This window comes from Cryptomeria japonica, chromosome 8 (assembly GCF_030272615.1).
Source record: "Cryptomeria japonica chromosome 8, Sugi_1.0, whole genome shotgun sequence".
NCBI classification, from domain to species: domain Eukaryota; kingdom Viridiplantae; phylum Streptophyta; class Pinopsida; order Cupressales; family Cupressaceae; genus Cryptomeria; species Cryptomeria japonica.
In genome coordinates this window covers 385,680,086-385,704,628 of record NC_081412.1, presented here as the reverse complement: position 1 = coordinate 385,704,628, position 24,543 = coordinate 385,680,086, and the positions used below count along the sequence as shown (strand labels likewise).

Sequence of the window (24,543 nt, the reverse complement as noted above, 5' to 3'; positions counted from 1 at the left end):
GGAACTTCGGAACCTGGGGGTTCCGGAGTTGGGAGCTTCGGAGACCAGGGTCACCGTAGTTGGGGAACTTCGGAGACTAGGGTCACCGTAGTTGGACAAGGAACTTCGGGGACCGGGGTCACCGTAGTTGGAGAACTTCGGGGACCGGGGTCACCGTAGTTGGACAAGGAACTTGGGAACCTGGGGGTTCCGGAGTTCCGGGTAGAAGACTTAGGAACTTCGGAACCTGGGGGTTCAGGAGTTCAGGGGTTCCGAGACTAGGAACTTCGGAACTTGGGGGTTCCAGAGTTCCGGGGTAGAAGGACAAGGAACTTGGGAATTTGGGGGTTCCGGAGTTTCGGGGTCGAGGGACAAGGAACTTGGGAACCTGGGGGTTCCGGAGTTCTGGGGTTGAAGGATAAGGAACTTGGGAACCTGGGGGTTCCGGAGTTCCGGGGGAGGAGAACAGAAGAAAAGCTAAGGGAAGGAAGGGAACCTCGGAAACTTGGAGTTTCGGAGCAGGAAAGAAAGAGGCTAAGGCAAAGAAACTTGGAACCTCGGGGTTCCGGAGTTCCGGAGAAGAGAAAGAGAGGGCCAAGGAACTTCCGACAAGGCAACACTTCAAACCATGATTTCACTGCTTTTCTCATTGATCAACTGGGCAGCGCTGGTCCATGGAATATATCTCTGATCGGTTCTCACTGATGGACCAAGGGTGTCATAAAATGACAACATGACCCAAATCAGCCTAGTGTTGGCAATCAGGCTCATTTACAAGGAGATTCTACTTTTGTCAATTGACAAGAGGCAGAATTATGTGGTATCAACTAGACAAATGGTGAGACTATGCTACAATATACAAGGTCAAAGAAGAGAGTGATGGAAGTTGGCTCACCTTCAACATCAACCCAAGCTCCAACACCCAAACTAGTTGTCTAGGATACAAGTCAAAATACCACGCAAGGGAGCATGAGGCAAGAGGAGGCCCAAGTTGTCCAAAGAACAAAGGTAGACCTTATAGCTTCATGGGGGCCTCCAAAATCAGTTGGTGTTCCTTTCAATATAGTTGACCAAATGAAGAAGGCCAATCTCAATGTCACTATGTGGGAGGCCCTTTCCATCCCATCTCAAAGGGATTTTCTCAAGGAGGCATTGAAGGACATCAACTAGTCAAGTGATGGGGCAGCAGTTAGCAAGAAGGCAGTCTCCACCAGTTTGGTACAACCCAAGGAGGAAGAAGATTCAAGCAAGATCAGCAAGCCTTCCCCCTTCTATCTCTCTTTAATCATAGGAGATAACATAGTTCACAACTGCATGATAGATTTAGGAGCTAGTAGCTCAGTCATGCCAAAGAAGGTAGCTGATCTTCTTGGCATAGCATATGAACCTGTGACTAAGGGGGTTGTTCAATTGGATGACACTTCTATTAAGATAGTAGGGGTGGTTAAAAATTTTAAGTTAGCCTTGCACACATGCTTTGGTTGCATTGTCTTACAAAACATATCAGTCATTGACCTCCTTGCCTTCTTCGCCATTTGTTTGTCTAGAGACTTCACTGCCAAGATAAGTGGATACCTGTCTTCTGATTGGTCCCACATGCTATTTCGAACAAGGTATGGTACGAAGGTTACCATAAGGGCAGAGCCCATTGCACAAAACCACATTGAGCCCTACACGCCCAGCCCTATAAACATGAATTGCACTTTGCGCGAAGAGGGGGAGGAGTGTATTGTCCGTGAACCTGCTACTCTTTTGCAGGAGGTCCTTGATTGTTTTCTAGACGAATGGGCCAATGCTTTTCAGTTTGATCCATTAGCTGAGACTGAAGAGACTGGACTTGGTACCTATTGTATTCATGAGGAGGATACACCTATTCCTAACTTCATTAAGACACAGGAGGATCTAGAGGGGTTATGGAGCATTTTTTTGATGGCTCAAGAAACAGAAACGGTGCAAGTGCTGGTGTGATGCTTTTTTCATTTGAGCAGGAGAAATATTTCTTCTCTTTTAGGCTTCATTTCGATTGCACCAATAATGTGGCTGAGTATGAAGCCTTGATCCAAGGCCTCCAACTTGTGCAAAAAAGGAAGATCAAATCTTTGCAAGTATTTGGGGATAGTGAGTTGGTTGTTAATCATATCAGATCTCAAAGCATAACAAAGAACAATCTACTCAAATCATACAAACACAGGGTTTGGGATTTGATTGAAGGATTCGAGGCCTTCAACATCCAAAGCGTTCCTAGGAGTCAGAACAAGCATGTTGATAGGCTTGCAGTAGTTGGTGCTCAGTTTGACGCACCAGCGCATGTTGCAAGCAAGGAGGAACAACACATCAGGCTTGTTGTGAGGCCTGTTGTCCCAGACAATCAAGCAAATTGGCAAGTATTTGAAAGTGATTAGCAGATTGTCAATTTCTTGCAAAATGAAGCAAAATTTTCTGCTAAGAATCGGTCTATATTGCAAGACTAGTATGGAGATCATATCATGCAGCTCAACTCCAACATGTTGCCTAAAGGTCTAGCTACCTTGGAAGGCATTTTCAACTCAGATGATCAACCGAAGAAGAAGATAAACTTGTTTGCAAAGAAGGGTGATTACAAGCCAATAAACCCCAATATTGAGCCACTAATGAGGAAGGAGTCAACCAAGCTCATAAAAGCCAATATCATCCTCCCTATCAAACACTCCTCTTGGGTGGCCAACCTTGTCCCCGTAAGGAAGAAGAATGGGGAAATTAGACTATGTGTAGACTTTAGGGACCTCAACGGAGCCTCCCTTAAGGATCGTTATCCCCTTCCCTCCACGGAGCAAATTCTCCAGAAGGTCAATGGCTCAGAAAGATTTTCATTCCTGGATGGGTATTCAGGCTACAATCAGATTTTAGTCCAAGAATCAGACCAATATAAGACTGCATTTACTGATAAGTGGGGTACCTATGCTTATTGTAAGATGCCTTTTGGGCTAACCAATGCAGGTGCCACATTTCAAAGAGCAATGGACATGGCTTTCAGGGGTGTATTAACAAAGTTTGTGCTTATATACCTTGATGATATAACTGTTTATTCAAAGCATGCATCTGACCATCTTGGTCATCTTGAGCAGGTACTCATGAAATGCAGGGAATATGGTGTGTCCTTGAACCCAAGCAAGTGTGTATTTGCTACTGATCAAGGAAGATTGCTAGGACACATTGTATCCAAAGATGGCTTGGCCATTGATCCATAGCGAATGGAGGCTATTCTTTCTCTCCCACTCCCTAGTCACAAGAAAGGATTGTAGAGTTTCCTTGGTAGGATCAACTTTGTGAGGAGATTCATTCCCAACCTTGCCACCATGGTAAAACCCCTCACCTCCATATTGAAGAAAATTTTGGTTTTCAGTTGGACCAAGGAAGGGAGGGTCGGTTTTAAAGAAATTAAACAACCAATTGCTCAAGCCCCTACTCTTGTCAATCCTAACTATGAAAGGGATTTTATCCTCTATACCTTCAGAGGAGAATCTAGCATCTCAGCTGTCCCAACACAACTGAACAATGATAATTTGGAGTAACCTATTGCCTTATTTAGCGAGGGATTAAAAGATTACGAACTTAGGTATAGCTATGTAGAGAAGCAAGTCCTCACTGTTGTAAGAGCATTGAAAAAGCTTAGACACATGTTGTCTAACAACAAGATCCAACTCTTAGTTCCACATGCAAGTGTCAAAGAGTTCCTTCTAAACAAGGACATTGACGAGAAGAGGGATGGGTGGATAACCAAGGTCATGGAATACGACATCAACATCAAGATCACCAGACTTGTAAGAGGTAGGGGCCTATGTGAATAGCTTGTTTCATCCTCTGAGACTACTTCAGAGGTCGCCCTTGTGTTACAAGAGGATCAACCAACTAGCAACGACACTCAGTTCAATTGGGTAAGTGACATGACCACCTTCTTAATGGAAGGTAGATACCCCCAAGATCTAGACAGGACCAAAAGAAGGCATTTCAGGTTGTAGTCCATCCCCTATGTCTTAGTGGATGGCACCCTTTTCTGAAGAGACTCTAATGGAGTCTTGTTAAGATGTATCGAGTAAAATCAAGTCAGCAGATTGTTAGAAGAATTTCATGATGGCTCTTCAGGGGGCCACTTCTCTGCAAGGACTACAACTATCAAAATAATGAGGGCTGGTTATTACTGGCCATCCTTATTCAGTGATTCACATAGATGGGTGGAGAATTGCAAGAAATGTGCTTTCTTCTCTGGAAAGAAAAGGCTAGCTGCCCTACCTCTCCACCCTATCCGAGCACATCAACCATCTCAACCATTCGCACAAAGGGGTTTAGACTTCATTGGCATGATAAATCCACCTTCTAGTGCTGGCCACAAGTGGATTTTGGCCGCAACAGACTACTTCACTAGGGGGACAGAGGCAGTTCCATTAAAGGATGCCACGGAAGTCTCAGTGTTGGAATTCCTTGATGGAATTGTGACAAGATTCAGTGTCCCCTCCACCATCATATTAGATAATGCCAAGGCATTCGTTGGAACCCAAATCAGTTCTTGGGCCGTTAAACATGGTGTATACTTGAAGACGTCATCCAATTATTACCCTCAGGCTAATGGCTTAGTTGAATCTTCCAACAAGAACCTCATCAGGATAATCAAAAGGACGATTGAAGACAACCGGAGGTCATGGCATGCTAAGTTGAGGACAACCTTATGGGCTGACAGGATCACACTCAAGAGGGCGATCGGTAACTCCCCTTTCATGCTAGTGTATGGGAAAGAAGCAAGACTCCCAAATTCTCTAGAGTTACCCTCTCTTGAACTAGCACATCAGCTAGAATTGACAGAAAATGATGCCATGATAGTAAGGCTAGCTGAGCTAATGGACCTGGAAGAGGTTAGAGGTCAGGCAATGCATACGCTTGAGACTCATCAAGAATAGGTCAAGAGAGGTTTCGACAAAAAAGCTACTAATAGGGTCTTCAAAAAGGGATATCTTGTTCTCAAGTGGGATGCAGACAGAGCCAAAGTCGGGCGACACTCCAAATTTGATGCTATCTGTAGTGGTTCGTATGTCATCACTACTTGCAAGGAGGCCAACACATTTCATCTCTCCAAGCTTGATGGCGAAGTTCTTCCAATCTTAGTGAATGGGATTCATCTCAAGCCCTGTTTCTAAAGAGGATCTTGATGACTATGTAAATATTAGATTAGAGGTTGTTTTGCTTTCATAAGTGCTTTTGCACCTGCTACATTCTCCTTAAGAGGGTGTGTTTTCTAGTTTCCAGTTTCCCTCCAAGTGATGGTAGGCACGTGTTCTGGGTTCTTTCAATGACTTAGTGCCCAATGGATACCTAAGGCTTTTGGATTTCATGCTTAGTAGGCAAGCATCCCCCAGAGGTTGCCAAAATGTTATCATTTTATGACACCCTTGGTCCATCAGTGAGAATCGATTAGAGATATGTTCCATCGACTGGCGCTGCCCTAGTTGATCAAGGAGAAAACCAATGGAGGCGTGAAGTGTTGAAGTGTTGTCTTGTCAGAAGGAAAAGTTCCTAAGTCTTCCCTTCCTCGGAATCCCAAAATCCTGAAATCTCAAGTTCCTAAGTCTTCCCTTCCCCGGAATCTCGGAATCCAGAAATTCCAAGTTCCTAAGTCTTCCCTTCCCCGGAATACCGAAATCCCAAGTTCCTAAGTCTTCCCTTCCCCGGAATACCGAAATCCCAAGTTCCGAAGTCTTCCCTTCCTTGGAATTCCGGAATTCCGAAATCCCCAAGTTCCTAAGTTTTCCTTTCCCGTAATCCCGAAATCCCAAGTTCCTAAGTCTTCCCTTCCCTGGAATCCCAGAATCCCCAAGTTCCTAAGTCCTTCCTTCCCCAGAATCCCGAAATCCCCAAGTTCTTAAATCTTGCCTTCCTCGGAATCTCGAAATCCTAAAATCCTAAGTTCCTAAGTCTTCCCTTCCCCGGAATCCCAAAATTCCTAAGTTCCCGTCTTCCAACTTCCGACGACTTGCAACACTTCCAGATGGCGTGATCAACACTCAAAGCCTCAATGCTCCACCAACTCTTGTGACTTGTACACTTTATTTCATGGAGCTACAGGGGCACATTCAATGATTTTTGCAGGATTTCCGTCAGGTGGAGTACAAGGCCATGCTTATTCATTATTACTTGTTGACTTTCATGTCATGCTTGCATGCTCTGACTTTGGAATGTCAGGCAATCCACCTTCTAGAAGTTCTTTTCTTCTTGGGATTGCCTTGTTAGGGTATGGCCAGGTTGCTTGCATGTACACCATGTCAAGTACATGCACTTCCTTGCATTCCCTGACTGACACACAAGGGTCAAGGCTTCTCTTCCTTGACCAATGGTCTCTTCTCTGTGAGCAGTTTTGTATATAAAGGCAGTTAAGCCTCATTGTAAAGGGTTCTCTCCTTGTTGGCTTGAGCTATTCTATGCTCTTTCACGTCTCTTGAAGACTTGTACTTATCTTGTCTTCCTTCAACTTATGCATGTTGTGTATGTGTTCTTACCTTCATTGTAAGTGTATGTTGGTGGCTTTCTCTCATGTGTATGCTGCGTTAACATGTTCTGGGTGCGATTTGTGGTAAACCTTCTCCCCTTTTGACACTCAACAATTTCTAACCTCCATATATGTGTTTGGGCTCATTCATGCAACTGAAGTTTGTGCATCTCTAGGGAGTTTCAATTGATTCTCCGTGTCATTTCTGGGTAGGGAGAGAAACATCTTTTATCTTGGTGCATCACCTCCTTTCATTTTAGCATTCCTTTCTTCCCTTTTCCTCCGCAAGCTATTAGGATAGGTTTAGAAGTAGAATTTGGAGTGTTGACTTGGTTCAACACCTGCACTTGGATTGAGAAGGAAGTCGACCGTCTCCAGAGATTCAACCTCCTTGCTCAAGGTCCCACACTTCGGGGTTGTTTCCATGTTTCACAAGGTTGCTGAGTTGATAGCTTAGCAAGGGTGCAAGCTTTTGTGACAACAAGGAACTTAAGAATCTTTTGCCTTTGCAATTGGTAATTACCAATTGCAAGAACTTGGTAGTGACCTGGAACATATGAAGCCAAAGAAGGTTGGCATTGACCATGTAAGGCCTCATATGAGGTCATCATGGATGCATTGTGATAAGCACTACTGTACTACTTCTTTGCTAGGGGCAACCACCTGACCTTTTGCCCTTTTAGCTTTGATAGAAAACAATACAAGTTTCAAAGCATTGACTACCTCTGTTTTGCCATATATCTGAGGATGACATGCTTTACTGAAGTTCAAATGAGTGCCTTCCAACTTAAATAATTCCTTTCGGAAGTTGCTTGAGAAGGCAACATACCATGAAGGTTGAAGACTGTGTCCAAGAAGTATTGCATCATTATCGTTGGGGTGTAAAAATGAGCATACCCCTTCAAATGGTCAAAAATTTCCTATATGACTTGTTTACCACCAGACTTAGGAAGCTCCACAGTGAAATCAATGGAAGTGTCTAGAATAGAAAGGGGTATAAAGATCATAGAGGTTTTACTATTTCCACTTTGTTGTGTTGTGACACTTCAACTTTGGCACAAAGGTTTTGATATGCTACTTTAGACTGTTCTATACGAAATTTCGCTTGACTCCCTCATATGTCTGCAAGAATCCTAAGTAACCCATTGTGGAGGTTGAGTATACTTTCAAGTGAGTAGCTGCTGCTAGAGCTGGGAGAACATTAATAATTTATATTGTTGTACTTAAGCACTAGAGTTTGCCACGTGAATCTTAACATCAACTGAGGATCTAGTTCTAATTGTTGAATAATATCCATATATTGTGGTTGTAGTGCTGGGTATACTTCGAAATATTCTTAATCAGTTGTTGGGGTGTTAAATTATTATGAAAAGGTAGTTCCTTCTTTTCTTTTAAAGTATTTGCACTAAATGTTTGTGGCTTAAAATTGGTTGTGGCTCCCATTTGAAATCCTTAATTTTTATTTTTTTTGGCATTAAAGCCATATTGTACAATACTACCAAACACATCAATATAATTTATATTTTGTGGCCATAAGAACTGCTTTAAGAGTCTGCTAGTTGCATTTCTTGGTGTTTTCTAGGTTTGTCTCTATGGCAAATGCTTAAGGCTTTAAGCCTTTGAAGTGTGATCTGAAAAAATTGTTGTTGAAAACTTTTGGGCATGGAAAAATCATATGAAACACATATCGTATGAAAAACTATGAAATGTTTGGCTAGATATTTGGAGCAAGATCTACTGTTATTGGCATTGTTTTAAGTGCTTCAAAAGAAACATTCATTTCTTGAATGATACTGCAATGTTAGTATGAAAAACTACTGGTGAAATGTTTTTCATATGAATGACTAACAGTGCTCTAATAGAAATACACAATACATAGCTTTTCATGCATGAATGCTTAGAAACACAATTAAAGGGGAGGCACGGTGAAGTCTCTAATGGTGAATGACTGATCTTGATGATGCTTTGAAAAGCTCATGCAGTCATTATATCTGTTGTCTTACTCGATAACTTCTGATTGTGATTCTATATATAAGATTGGAAATCTCCTCTGGTTTGAGTTGTCATTTACTTTACAGATTTTTTCCTTTGAGTATTCTCTAGGTCTACATGCATTTATCTTCTTACGGCACAGTACCTAAAGATTAAACCTAATGTTGCCTGCCAGTTCTGAAACCCACAATGCTCCATTTCAGTTTATAGTAGCAATGTAATTCTCAAACAGATGATTTACAATTTGTTCTCTTTTTCTTGGATGTCTATCAAATTTCTGTGTTGTATTTGAGTTTTGAATTCATTCTTTCTCTTATTGCAATCGTGTGTTTCAAGTATCCAATTTGTACTTTTCTAATTTTATTCAATGTTATTGAATTCACTCTTTGTTTCAATGCAAGTTGTATTTGGCTTTTGAATCTATGTTTGTCAATTGTAAGCTTTTGAACTCATTCTTTATTTGATTTCAATCTTATGCATGTCATAAATGTGTTTGAAACTTGGTATGTGCAGATATTTAATAGTCAGAAATGTTCCGGCATTGGGATGTGTTGATGAACTTATAAAATTGTTTGGGCTCTATGGACCTATTGAAGAGTAGGTTTTTTTTTCATTATTGCAATGATTTTTATGATGATATCTGGAAGAATAACTTCTTGGAGGGCTTTATGTTGTAAATGACATCCTGGGATAAATTAGTTTTTTCAATCTTTCAGTGAGACACATCCATAGAGAGTTAAATATTGTGTACATATTATCAAACTGTTATTTTGGTTCCTTCTTTACATGTAATATTTTCATAAATGAAGAAAATTTGGGCATAGAACTCCTGTTTGATTTGTCTCCTGATTTAATTGTAATTCTTCATAAATGAAGAAAATTCTGGGCATAGAACTTCTGTTTGATTGTTCATTGAGCTAAAAGTTTATGTATCTTAGATTTTGTACCTTATTTTCTAATATATAGAAAAATACTATTTAAAAAATCATATGATTTTTGGGAGTTTTCTCTGCTACTTTATATAAACTTTAGAAGGCTTCATTTCTTCTTAACCAATTTTATAGTAAAAACCTATTGAATATATCCTTTTAGTCTTGTTTCTTCTTGAATAAGATATCTCCATTGCCTGTATTATCTAGACCTGAATATATTCATTATGGAAGCAGCTTTATTTGTGTAGTCTAATTCATTTCAGTTGAATGATAAATCTTGTAAAATTCTATACATTCAATATGCTGAACAGACAAGACAATAATGAGGATAATTGACTATTACCAGCTTCCCAAGATGTTTTGCTTGTAAAAATCAGAATAGTTCAACTGAGTCTCTGACAAAGTATATGAGCTTTAGGCCAAGTTCTACTATATTTTTGTCCACAGTGCTAGTTGCAACTCTTTGTAAATTATCGCAGATAGTAATTATACATGGAACACTTTTAATGCAATGTCTAATACATCCATGTCTATGAACCTTGTAAAGCACTTGAATCTAACCAGATATATTGCTGCTTTGAAAATTCATGTAATTGTTAATGTGATGTTGAGTCTTTTGGTAATTTTGGTTTTCCAGTTAAATATACAAGTATAATGTATCTGAAACACTAAAAAATCAAAAATAAAGAGCTGAACCAAGTCTGCAACAGATGGAATATTTAAGTGGATTTAACCATCTGCAGATTTTTATAACATAAGCCAGTTCCAGTAATATTTCATCTCAAGTTACACATACTTCAGTGAAAAGACATTTTAAAATTTTGTGTAATTATATTCTTTTAATTAAAAATCCATTATTGTTTGGAGCAGATAAATCATATCGATAATGAAATGTAGCTCACTTGCAGGAAATCTACCATGAACAGGATAAAAACAACAAATTTTTTTATAGCCTGTTCAGAAATTCCTCTCTTCTGCTCTTGCACTTGTTATTTTTTCTTCGTTTCCCAGGGCTCTTTTTACCTTAGTATAGTCCTATTGTAGCTGGATGTAATTTTGAGTCCCCTTGACCTACTTTGGTTGCTTATGGACGTTTGTATGATATCTTTCTTTCTTCTTAAAACATTTTCTAAATGTTTTATTATTGTTGTGGCTATGGTTTATGTCAATTTATTGCTTTGATCCTTTGTGCAACCCCTCATTATGTATGCAGATATGCGTCAACATTTTCATTACACTTCTTATTACCACATTCTAATTTACACTCGTTCAAATGTTTCCTTAATCTTTCAAGGTAGAACATGAAGCTTCTTGTGGACACTTATCTCAAAATGCCCAGTTGCATTTGTGCAGGTACAGGCTATTGGATGAGGAAGAATGTGAACCTTTTACTGATGTCATTTTGATCAAATTTATATATATTGGCAATGCAAGGTATTTCATCCTTTTTCTTATAGATATCAAAGGTATGTTAATATGTTACAACGAAAGTTGCTGTAAATGGTTGGTTGGTTGTGTCTTTTTGTGGAATCAGAATGTCTTATAAGAATGTGATGCTAGATTACTTATAATCAAGGATTATCTCGGTGCTGTTTCTGTGGAAATTGAAACACGGGAAAATTTATACTTTACACCCAATTGGACATTGCTTCATATAATCAAACTGATTTATGGAGCTTACTTTTTAGGCAAACTAATATGTATTCCTTTCTTTGTTAAGTCTTATGTTGTACAGTCAAAGATCCCTTCTTATTTCAATCTTAAAGCAACTATTATTAATGATGTAGGAGCATCCCTGGTTCTTGGCAATCTTGCATCGACCAAAAACATTTCTTTTTCAGTTTGTTCCTGTTTTGCAGTTTCAGCATTTCTTTTTGCACTTTCTTGCATTTTCTCACCGGATCTTGCAGAGCTGGATTTTGCTTGTGGATATGATCATCTTCTTTTTCCCAAAATTGTGGGACGTTTGGATCATTTTCCGGCAAGTTATCGCTTCTAGATTCCGAGACAATTTTCTAGCTTAAAACCCCAGAATCGCTCGGACCTATTCGCTATTGGTGAATCTTGCGGATCCTTTCCATAGCTTGCAGAGCTTTAGTCCGTTGATTCCAATATTCCTTGGCGTGTGGCCGACCTTCCCTTTGATCCGCACTTCATCCTTTGGATTTTCTGGAGGATTCTCTTTGGTGGAGGCCGACTTGGTGGTCTTTCACGTTTCATCATGTTCATCGTTGTTTGATCCCTCTTGGGCCGACCAAATCTCCCCGAATCATTTAAATCATTGTAATTGAGCATTAGAAATCATTCCAGCAAATATAGAAGATATACCTTAGGATTTAGAGGTCCAGAGTTGACCGATTCTGTAATTGAGCATGTATGTAGTAGACCAGTGAACTGAATCTTGTAGCCCGAATGTTACCGGTCATTTGTAAGCAATTTTCATGATCTAATTCATTCAGTTTTGCATTGCCTCCATCATCTTGTCTTGCTTTCGTTGTGTTTACTCTTGCTGCACGGTTCAGATAGATCTCATTGAGGTCCCTCATAACCGTGACTGTACCAAGTGGTATCAGAGTGAGATTCTGTTCCGGAGATTGCGTTGTCTTGAAGATTTTGTTGTGGGGTGGCGGATTGTGGATCCGACCTACAGCTCCAGAGGATTGGACTGAAGATGGCGCAAAGAGGAAATAGGAATGGTGGAGCACGTGGGAATGCAGACCCTGCTGTGATGGAAATGTTGAGAGGAATTGCAGCCGGGTTAGAAGCTGTTGAGACAGCCCAGAGAAGAGGTCGACATATTGATGATGTGAGTGAAGATGAAGAAGAAGCACCGACAGAACAAATAGAAAATCCACCGGTGATTGATCTAGAAGAAGAGAGGTTCTTGAAGGTTTTGAGTAGGGCGAACACGAAACCACATTTTACCCCACCAGAGTATGATGGAAAGTTGGATTCAGATGAATTAATGGATTGGATCTCGAAGATGGAGAAGTATTTTGATTTTGAGAACATCGCAAAAGAAAGAAAGGTGAAATATGCTTGTACCCGGTTGAAAGGTCATGCATCTCTTTGGTGGGAACATTTGCAGGGTGATAGACAGAGAAGAGGTAAAGAGAAGATAAAATCATGGGAGCGGATGGTTGCCAAGTTAAAATCGAAGTTTATGCTAGCTAATTACTAAGTAAATCTGTTCCGGAAGTTGCAGAACTTGAAGTAGAAAGAATCAAGTGTGAAGGAGTATATCAAAGCATTCTACAAGTTGAATATCAGATCCAGACATGTCGATGATGAGGTTGAGCAAGTTGTGAGATATTTGAGGATTGTGGATGTCTATACAAGATGAACTCAGTTTGATCAAGTTGCAGAGTGTTGAAGAAGCTTACCAATATGCCTTGAAAGCAGAAGAGAAGTTGAACAAAAGACATGAGCAGAGACAGAGAGGTAGAGGACGAAGGTTTTTGGGAGGAAGATTTCAAGGAGGCAGAGGATTTTCCGGAGGAAGAGGAACCTGTGCAGATCAGAACAAGGACAAAGAAGTAAGCAAAGATGGTAGTCCATACCGGAAAGATGACAAAAATTTCTACTGGAGAAGAGAACCTGATGGTTATTGGAATGAAATTTTTGGAAAAGACAATAGAAGACAAGATAAGAGAGTGTTTAGAGGGACTTGCTTTTAAGTGTGGAAGAGAAGGACATCATGCTTTCGAATGTAAGAAAACATAGAACATTGGGAGAACAACATTGGTGGAAGAAAGCCACACCGGATCAGCTAACAAACCAAAAGATGGAGAACTGCTGATGATGAAGAGAGCTTTGTGTCATACTGGAGAAGATGAAGAGCCCTTGCAGAGGAGAAATTTGTTCAAGACCAGATGTCAGGTATTCAGTAAGTGTTGTAAAGTAGTCATTGATAGTTGTAGTTCGGATAATCTTGTTTCAGAAGAAATGGTGAATAAATTGAAGATTGAAAGATTGAAACACCCTAAGCCTTACCAAATAGCTTGGATTCAGGATGATCATAAGTTGTTAGTAAGTGAGCAATGCTTGGTGAAATTGAAAATTGGAAATTATCATGATGAAGTTTTGTGTGATATTATGCCTATGGATATTTGTCACCTTTTGTTGGGAAGACCTTGGCAGTTCGATAGACAGGCAATATATGATGGAAGGAAGAACATATACACTATTGTGGCAAACGGGATGAAATAAACCTTGTTACCCTTGGAGGAGCCCCTGAAGAGTGAAGTCTGTACGAATGCTAGAATCTGTTTAGTGGATGGAAGGAAGTTCCTAGATGGAATGAGACATGAGAATGTGTGTTTTTCCTTAGTTTTTAAGAAGACTGAGAACTCGGAGTATGAAGAACAACCGAAGGAGATAAAGGAGTTGCTGACAGAATACAGAGACATCATTTCAGATAATGTGCCTGATGGATTACCATTTGTGAGGAGTATTAGTCATTGCATGGACCTGATTCCCAAAGCTAGTTTGCCTAACAAAGTTGCACACCGGTTGACATCGACAGAGAATGAAGAGTTGAATAGACAAGTGCAGGAATTGTTGAAGAAAGGTTTGATCAGAGAAAGTTTGAGTTCTTGTGAAGTACCAACAGTGTTAGCACCTAAGAAGAATGGAGAATGGAGTATGTGTACCGATTCCAGAGCAATAAACAAGATCATAGTGAAGTACCGATTTCCTTTTCCTAGGATGGATGACATAATGGATTGCTTGAGTACAGACAAATATTACACAAAGATAGACTTGAAGAGTGGATAGCATCAGATTAGAAACAGAGAAGGAGATGATTGGAAGACAACATTCAAGACAAATGAAGGATGGTATGAATGGTTGGTGATGCCTTTTGGGTTGAGTAATGCACCAAGTACTTTCATGAGGTTGATGAATGAGGTATTGAAGAAATTCTTGGGTAAGTTTGTTATTGTATATTTGGATGACATTTTGATTTTTAGTAAGACAAAAGAGGAGCATCTGTTGCATTTAAGACAAGTTTTGCAGAGGTTCAGTGAGGAGAAGTTACTGATAAATCATAAGAAGTGTACTTTCATGAAGGAAGAGTTGGTCTATTTGGGATTCGTAATATCTGCGGATGGATTGAAGATGGACCCTAAGAAGGTAAGGGCAATTGTTGAATGGCCTACACCGGAAAGCATTGGAGAGGTAAGATCATTTCATGGATTAGCTAGTTTCTACTAGAAGTTTATCAAAAATTTTAGTTCAGTTTGTAGCCATATGACTGAAACAATGAGAGGAGATAGGAAAGAATTCAAGTGGACAACTAGAGCAAATAAGAGTTTTGAATTGCTGAAGCAAAAAATGACTGAGTAACTTGTGTTAGCTTTACCGGATTTCAACAAAGTCTTTCAAGTGGACTGTGATGCAAGTGGGAATGCAATTGGAGTTGTGTTAAGTCAAGAAGGGAGAGCAATAGCTTATTTCAGTAAGAAGTTAAATGATGCAAGAAAGCGATATTCGGTGTATGATCAGGAATTTTATGCCATAATTCAATCCTTGAAGAAGTGGAGACATTACCTGTTGCCTAAGGAATTTGTGTTGTACACTGATCGTCAAGCCTTGCAGTATTTGAACAGTCAGAGTAAGTTGAATTAGAGACATATGAGATGGGTAGAATTTTTGCAGAGTTACACCTTTATGTTGAAGCATAAGAGTGGAAAGTCAAACAAAGTTGCTGATGCATTGAGTAGAAGAAGAAATTTGCTGACAGAGATGAGAGTGATAGTATTAGGCTTTGAAGAGTTGAAGACTTTATATGATGATGACCCGGATTTTGCAGAGCCTTGGAAAGCATGTAGAGCATCGATTATGGTAGATAGAAGTCAGTGGCTATATTTTTTCATTCAGGATGGGATGTTATTTAGAGGAGTTCAGTTGTGCATACCTAAGAGTTCTATGAGGGAGAATCTGATAAAGGAGAAGCATAGTGGAGGATTAGCCGGACACTTTGGTGTTGACAAAACAATGGCGTTGGTGAGTGAACATTACTTTTGGCCTCAAATTCATAAGGATGTTAGGAAATTTGTGCAGAGTTGTAGAGTTTGTCAAGTTGCAAAAGGTAGTAGTCAGAATGTGGGATTGTATACACCTTTGACAATACCGAAGAGACCTTGGGAGGATATAAGCATGGATTTCATACTTGGATTGCCTAAGACAGAGAGGAAATGATTCTATATTTGTGGTGGTGGATAGATTCCCGAAGATGGCTCATTTCATACCTTGTAAGAAGACATCAGATGCAGTGCATGTAGCTGACTTATTTTTCAAGGAAGTGGTGAGATTACATGGATTACCTAAGAGCATAGTTTTAGACAAAGACACTAAGTTTGTTGGTTATTTTTTGAGGACACTTTGGAACAAGATGAAGATAGATTTTAAATTCAGTTCTACTTTTGACCCACAGATTGATGGACAAATAGAGGTAGTAAACATGAGCTTAGGAAATTTGTTGAGATGCTTAGTTGGAGAGAAGACCGGAAGTAGGGATTTGATCCTTGCACAAGCAGAGTTTGCCTACAATAATTCAGTGAACAGGAGTACTGGAGCACACCCTAGAGGTATATCAGAATTAAGGGATATCAGTACTGAAGACAAGCGGAGTGCAGAAGCAAAAGAATTTGCAGATCATATGAAGGCCTTACATATTCAGGTTAAGCGGCATTTGGAGGATATGAACAAGTATAAGGAGAAAGCAGATGAGAAGAGAATACATAAAGAATTTGAAGTTGGCGATGAAGTGATGGTGTATCTAAGAAAAGAAAGATATCCATTTGGAACCTATAACAAGCTGTAGATGAGGAAGTTTGGACCTTGTAAGATCTTGAGGAAGTTCAGTTCTGGAAATGCATATGAAGTGGAGCTACCAGATAGTTTGCGTATTTCACCTATATTCAACATTGTAGATCTAAATTAGTATCATGAATCAGAATTTAGTGAAGACAATATTGCAGACTTGGAGAAACAGTTGCCCTGAAAGGAACTAGATCAGATTGAAGACATTTTGGACAGTAGGCTTGGGTGTAGAACCTAGAGCACTCAGTACAAGGAGTATCTTGTGAAATGGAAAGACGGACCAGTTGAAGATTCATCTTGGATTTCTCAGGCAGAGGTGGACCGCCTTGGTTTTCCTCTAACCCCAGCAAAGTGAGGGACTCACTTTTTTTCAACAACCCCGGATGTCTGATGCAGGAGCATCCTCGGTTCTTGACAATCTTGCATCGACCAAAAACATTTCTTTTTCAGTTTGTTCCTGTTTTGCAGTTTCAACATTTCTTTCTGCATTTTCTTGCATTTGCTCACCGGATCTTGTGGAGCTGGATTTTGCTTGTGGACATGATCATCTTCCTTTTCCCAAAATCGCGGGACGTTTGGATAATTTTCCAGCAAGTTATCGCTTCCGGATTCCGAGACAGTTTTTTGGCTTAGAACCTCAGAACTGCTTGGACCTATTCGCTATTGGTGAATCTTGCGGATTCTTTTCGTAGCTTGCAGAGCTTTAGTTCGTTGATTCCAATGTTCCTTGGCGTGTGTGTAATATCCCACTAATTTTTTTTTTGTTTTTTCAGGCCAATAGCAATTCATCCGCAACAATTAACCCGTTAAGGTTAGAGTAATAAGCAAAACAACTGAAAGGGAACCCTTCCACCTTTTGTTCACCGAGAGCCTAGACTAGGAGGGTGAGAGCATATGGTGTTCCGGGGATCGTCAACATCAATAAACAAACTGAAAATTACAATTGCATGGGCGGCAAGCCATCCCCTTCTGCTTATCCAGCAAGATAGAAACTAAACGTCTTGGCGGTGAACCGACCAAGGGAAAGATTACAAGAAACAGAAGTTCAATCACTCTACCGCATATTTCAGCGGGAGGACAATACATTAACAATCACTCTACCGCATATTTCAGCGGGAGGACCAAAAACATTGAACTTATCACTCGACCACTTATTCAGCGGGAGGACTGAAAATTACAAATTATTGCATATCAGGCGGCAAGCCAGCCTCTTCCACTTATTCAGCGGGATGAGAATTACAAAGAGAGAACTGGTTAGTAGTACTACTACCTAACCTTACAATAATAGAAAAGATAGAAGGAGAGTAATGCAGATTTCTGTAGTAAAAATATAAATTTCTGTTACAACCAAATCTGCAGGCTGGAAACACAGACCAACAGCCCAGATAAATGCCAAAATATTCATATCTCCCTCATTTTACATCCGATTTAGCTCAAACCAGTCCCAAACCCACCGTACAACATAAGCAATGCTAACCAATCAAAACAACACCCCAAAAAGACCCCTATTTATTTTGCACGCATCCCAATGCAAGGCAGAAAACCCACGCCTAGACTAGGAATTTCGATTTTGCATAAATAATTCAAAACTCAAACAAACGTGCTAAAAACTTACAAACTTATTTGCCAATGCTGGGAAGGAAGATAGGATTGATACCCATAACTGTCAGACGCTCCAGCAGAGAAATGTGAGCAAAAATATGCTTCAGCCACAGGTAGAACCAGCAAGTACAGAATCGTTGCAACACCAAGATGTCAATGGCAAAGCTCTGAAAACGGTAGAGGAATACAAGGCACAGCTAGGTACTGTATTTCAAGTACAAAACCGGGTAGCACTAGGGAGACGCACTTCGAAGCCTCAAGTTCTGTCGCCAATCCGGCAGCATAACATTACAGATTTTCAAGATGATGCAAATCGGAACCCAAGCCTCATATTTATAACTTCATTCAACAAATTCAAATGACATCCCTCCAAATTCCACGCTTGCATTTGAATTTCATTTCCACTTACATGTGGACCCAAGTGTAGCGCCCATTCTCCTAAATCAAAACTCACGCCCAAGAAGGGGGAGGACCCATGTTGGACACTTAGGCACAAAATGGCGATGTAAAGTGAAATAATATCCCTTTTAAAAATATTTCACATCCCATAAAACAACTGAATTTCGCTCAAACTTAGGATTAAACAGGCATTAATCCCAAATTTAATAAACCAGTAGCCAATAAATAGATTAATTAAATATTAACCTTAGGAAAGGAAATAATATTTAATTATGTTGCAAATGTCTCCCGCACTGATTATTATCACCTCCAAGATGAAACTGAGCCCAGACGACCACAGACTGTTGCAGAATTCAGACCCCTGTCTACTGCCAAAATTAGAAATGTGCCACCCAGCCACTTACTAAAAATAGTAAGTCAAGAATTAAGGCTCAGAAAAATATGATCATCGCGTCCGGAGGCAAAGCAAGGAGTGCTCAGTAGGACAATGGCACCAGAACGGTCATCCCCTGACTTACTAAAAATAGTAAGTCCTCGTTTCATCGATGCTAGACCCTGATTACTCATTCCACCTAGCCTATGGGTCTCAAGGACCACTGAAAGAACATCAATGAGAAGGGGACATTACAGTGTGGCCGACTTTCCCTTTGATCCGCACTTCTTCTTTTGGTTTTTCCAGAGGATTCTCTTTGGTGGAGGCCGATCGGATCTCCCTGAATCATATAAATCATTGTAATTGAGCATTAGAAATCATTCTAGCAAATATAGAAGATATACCTTAGGATTTAGAGGTCCGGAGTTGACTGATTTTGTAATTGAGCATGTATGTAGCAGGCCAGTGAGCCGAATCTTGTAGCCCAGATGTTACTGGTCATTTGTAAGCAGTTTTTATGATCTAATTCATTCAGTTTTGCATTGCCTCCATTATCTTTTCTTGCTTTCGTTGTGTTTACTCTTACTGCACGGTCCAGATAGATCTCATTGAGGTCCCTCCTAACCGTGACTGCACCAATTAATAATTATCCAAAATTGAAATTTTTATCCTTGACTACTAAAGGAGGAGGCCTTCAAACTGCCTCTGATATCTTGGATTTCATGCCATGTTGAGCCAATATGGAGGATTCTAATTATATTTTTCTTAATTGCAAACCTTGGAGATCTTAATCAGAAGGAATGAATTATTTGAATTTCTTAATTGGCTTTTGTGAATTGGTCTAGCTGCTATATAAATTGCGACCTTGCATGCAGCATCTTAAAGTGGTACTGATTGGATAAATTTCCATGGAATGCTCAAATATACAATTTTCTTGTTGAGCCTTGAGATTGGTCAACTAGAATTCATTCTATATGTATGCAAGCTATGCTTGTATTGGGCTGGCAAAGAAAATGAAGAAAAACCTATTGATTTGTGTTCTAACACACCACAGTAGGGGAACAAACTCCTCTCATTTTATTTGTTGATTCTCCAAAAATTATACAACACAGCCCAAATAAGTTCAGTTCATTAAAGAACATTTCCAGATTTCAACTAATATGAACAGCAATGCACATTTATTCACAAATTCAAAACTTGGTCAAGTAAATAAGCAATGGCTGATGAAAATAATAAACTGATCAGCAAAAAATTAACTGTCAATTCCCATTATTTGTAAGCACGATCCAGAAATAAAACCGTTCTGAAGAACATAATTTACACGTAAATCTTCTATCTCAATCAACGTGTGGAATAATATTATAAAATGTCAAAATTACCTACAATTTTTCAAGAGTGGATGAAGTATAAATAAGTCTTTAGGTGGGTCACAACCTCACCAAGTGTTAATACATTAATCAATGTGAATTGTAATATAAAAAAAACTTGTCAACTAAAAAATATCTAATTAGATGGTTGATGGCTGATAGAAGATTGAGGAAACATGTTCCTCCTGAAAAATTCCAGTGCTCCCATTGATAATGCCCACTCACTGCATGGTTGTTTATTTTCATGGTGGCTCTCAACAAAAGACATGTTAATGAAGGATTTTGCTTGGATGATCTCCTTGTAGGTGATTGTGTTTTGGGTGCTAAGGATCTGTTTTTTTCCCCATAGAAAGCTGGAGTCGTGTCCACTATTTTTGGGGTGTCACCGTCTCCCATTGATGAACCCCTATAGCATGATGGCCTCTTCAGTGGCACTAATGCCAGGGTTTACAGTCAGCTCGAAGAAGACTCTATAGGTTTTTCCTTGTACAATGCTGGAGGCTCAACTCCTCTCTCTCCAAGAGTAAACCTTTATTTGTAAGTTTCAGAGAGAGTGGCTGTATTAAAGAATGATATAAGCAAGTAACCATTATTTTTGTGTTTTAGAAAATTTGGCTAGGCTCAACTGAAAGCCCCTCTTGCAAACTAATATTTCTACCTGCCCTTTTGTGAAAGGCTTGTTTCTGGTGATTAATGAATTCCTCACAAATAAATATGTACTTCTTTAGTGGGGGGTTGTGGTTTTTGGGGCGGGCCGTTTTAGGTATGAAACCCTAGTATATAGAATTTAATCCCGTCTATTGTGATGTTTTCACACATCGCCCCATTGCCTAGACTAGTTTGGTGTCTTCTCAATTGTAAGTGCTCAAGTGATAAGTGAAAGTCGGACGATAGGTGAGAGTCAAGGTAGTCTTTGGGTGATGCTTCACAATACAACCTCTAGGTTAGGTTAGGGTGAGTCTTAAGTGTGATGAGCAGTCAAGCAGGCAAGTGGATTTCTTTAGGTTCGAATGCCAAAGCAAGAATCAATCAAGAAGAGATGAGCAATCAATTGAGATGAAGTGCTTGATGAAGATCAATAAAGGTCTAAGAGGTGATGAAGGAGGAAGAAAACACGAAGTCAACCCTACAATCAAATCATTCTACACTTGGTGAAAGCATTAAAGTGATCAACTTAGACATGTAGTGAAGTGGTCAACTCAAGGTGGAAGTACTTCTCTCATTGCCCCAAATCCACAACCTAGGTGGAGCCTTTCCTTGGCACCTCCAAATCCATGGCCTAGGTGGAGTTTTTCCTTGACATGCTAATATCCATGGCCTAGGATGCATTTCTCCTTGGATTGAGGAAACCCACGCCTTGAACATGAAGGAGCAAGGTTGATTAATGAGGAAAAGAAGAAACATTGAGCTCATTCACATCTTTAATTTTGAAAATAAAGAACATTGTGATATTTGATCAAGCAAATGACTAATTTAATGAGGAATGAAGGTGAACCACAACGAAGAATCTTCATGACTTCACATCTTCCTTCACCCCTTCAAATCCATGGCCATCCTTGTGACTTTTTCTTGACCTCCTCAAATTCACGGCCATCCTCATAACATTCCCTCACTCCCTCAAAACCCCGACTATGATGACATTCTTCCCTCACTCCCTCAAAACCTTGGCCAAGGAATGATCTTTCCTTTACACCTTGAAATCCATGGCCTAGGGAGAAGTCTTCCCTTGCCTCTTGAAATTCGCAATAGTCCTAGCACTTTTCCCTTGCCTCTTAAAATCCATGGCAATGACCAATTTTCCCTTTGACTTGGCAATAGAAGTGCAAATTGTGATATTTGATCAAGCAAATGAATAAGTTTGATGAAGGGTGAAAGTGGTTAAGGAAAACGTGACTTGGAGAAGTCAGCAAATACTTCCCTCACTACCTCAAATCCATGGCCTAAGAAGCAATCTTCCCTTGCATGCTCAAATCCTTGGCCATAATGAAGCAATTCTGTCACCCCTCCAAATCCACGACCATGCTAGCATTATTCCTTCTCCCCTCTAAATCCACAACCTAGGTGGAACCTTTCCTTGGCACCTTCAAATCCACGGCCAAGGTGGAAGTACTTCCTTCACTGCCTAAAATCCATGACAGTCTTGGTGAAAGGCAGCAATTTGTCTATCACTTGGTAGAAACCCCAATCAGAGCTGAAATCGGTAAAATTAGAGCTGAGAACACCATTTCCCAAGTGAAAATCAGTCATTTCCAGATCTAAGTAAAGGTTTGAAGGCATGATTTAGGACAGTATGGAGCACTTTATTTACATAGTTCTTGATTTATATTCGTTCTCTTTTCAAGTTGAAGCCAGAAGTAAAGCACATATGAAAGGGAGCAAGTGAGGATGCTACAGCAATGAAGGGGTCGAGGAGATTCAATCACATGGAGAGATTTGTTGATGCTGTTTTTACGCACTATGCAACACATAATAAAATACTAAGTATTCTATCCTCTCTTGAACAAAGACTCCCAAATGCTAAGCTGCATGATCAAGTGGGACAACTCCAAGGTTCTCGAATGTCAAGTCTTGACATGCTCTTGGATAGACTCAAGTGTATATGATGTGATATTGCTGAATCTCAAGGTTGACTTACGTTGAATGCTTGAATGTTTTGGATATCGTTGGAACGTGAGATTTCACTTGATTTTAAAAAAAGATAAAAAGGATGAGGGTTGAGAGAGATCTAATCTAACTCTAGGAATGTAAAAGCAATGGACAATCTTTGGTGGAATTTAACTAAGCTCTTCTTTGACATGCTATGAACATCTCCACAAGGCTAGTGCAATCTTCTAAGGATAGCTTTATGATTTTCAAATCACCACCACAAGCATAGACACCATCAATTTGATGCATATCAATGAAGAAGCGATAATTGAAGTTAAGCTTGGTTGAGATGGATCCAGTTGACTACACAAGGCTTTTTACCATCAGGGTGTTTGTAGTATGGATATATGAATTTCACCATTGATCATACACAAAGTTCTCCATTCATCTAAACAACATGAAAATCAAATGAGAAGTAGAGACCATGCAAGTTTTTGAATCAACATATAGAATTCACGATATCTTCAATGAAGTTTACATGCCTTTTACCACAATGTCTTGTCAACAATTTTTGCCTTCTCTTCCTACTCTACTCTAATTATTTTCTACTGTACTATCTATTAACTTTTACAAATGAAGAAGTGGAGCCTTATATAGTGCTCTCATTACAATTGAGTGTCTTCAATTAATTCGCAATCAATGGTCAAGATTTTACAATAAAACCCTATTGCAAAGCATTTAATGCTTGATCGATGATAAAATTACAATTCATGGGACACATGTCCTTTTTTGAAAATTCAACCAATAGATGATGGCGGTAGGTGCATCGGACTTTGTGCCCATGTGGTAGTTAGGTTCCTTGATGGATGAGTTAGATGCATTGAATCTGGATGGTTTAGCTTGAAATAATATGATTGGATGATTGATAACTAGGCGCCACCTCAGCTTGCTCGATCTTTGTAACTCATCACAAGTTGTAGATGAATGAGGCATATCTCTTGATATTCAACATTTCCAAGCTCTTGATGTGATAATGACTTTGCTCATGTTGATCTTCTAACTTTGATTAACTCTTCTGAAACTATCTCCTGTCTTGATCACTTGCATTCTTGAGCTTTCATCTGGCTATATTGACAATGATTCTTGGATTTCCGAAGGAAATTCAAGATTGTGAAAATTCCTTTCCTTTTGAGTGCTTGATGAGGGTCAACCTTGCTCTTGCCATCTTCTTCTTGCGAGAGTTGTCTAAATTAGTTTTTATGATATGACCATAATGTTTGCAAGTAAGAACTGTTTGCCTAAGCTAAGCATTTTATACTAGAGTGGCAATTCTTTCAAAACCCAAGCCTTAAATCAAATGCTTGCAAACCAGATTTTAACAAAGTTCTTCCATCCACAAAATAAAGCCTTCAAAATAATGAATAAGGAATCAGATCATTCTCTAAGTGAGGTCTGATTTTGTATAAAAAATGACCAAATGAAGGTTATTCAGACCTATAAACAAATTCGAATAGACTGATTTTACTAAATCAATTACCCTTCACAAAATTTGCCCTCTCCAAATGAATATGTTTCTTGACTGATCGCTAGATCTGACTGGGTTTGGTGATGCAAACTCAATGATTATCAGACCTTGCTTAATTCCAAAAGTTCGCCTAGTTACAAGTACTGAATGCCCCTTATTCCCATGCGTCGAATGCCTTTGTCAAAATCGCCTTGAGTCAACAGTGAACTCACAGTGATTGACAACAACGACCTTGGTCAAAGCCTTATTGCCATGTTTGGAAAGAAGTCGCTGTAGATGGAGATTAATTTACAATGCCCAGATTGAAATCGCTCTTCATTGTGTGAGGGTGGATTTGAATTGCTGTGTGTTGGGTGGACCCTGCTGTAGATTGACTTGCTATGAACAGTCAACAATTGTGCCTCTCTAATGGACACGCTATGATGCTGCATTCCAAATTAAATTCGTCT

General features: G+C 39.6%; 1 protein-coding gene across 5 annotated transcripts in view; it reads left to right on the top strand.

Moving 5' to 3' along the window:
* LOC131066852 (uncharacterized) overlaps window positions 1–24,543 on the top strand; it is a 150,132-nt gene that overhangs the window by 39,335 nt on the left and 86,254 nt on the right. For 4 of the 5 annotated variants that reach the window (XM_058001724.2, XM_058001722.2, XM_058001721.2 and 1 more), the window contains 2 exons: window positions 8,999–9,082; window positions 10,771–10,851. In XM_058001724.2, coding sequence (XP_057857707.2) covers window positions 8,999–9,082; window positions 10,771–10,851 — 165 coding nt within the window. The remainder of the gene's footprint in view (window positions 1–8,998; window positions 9,083–10,770; window positions 10,852–24,543) is intronic. The other variant, XM_058001725.2, reaches the window with a different exon arrangement.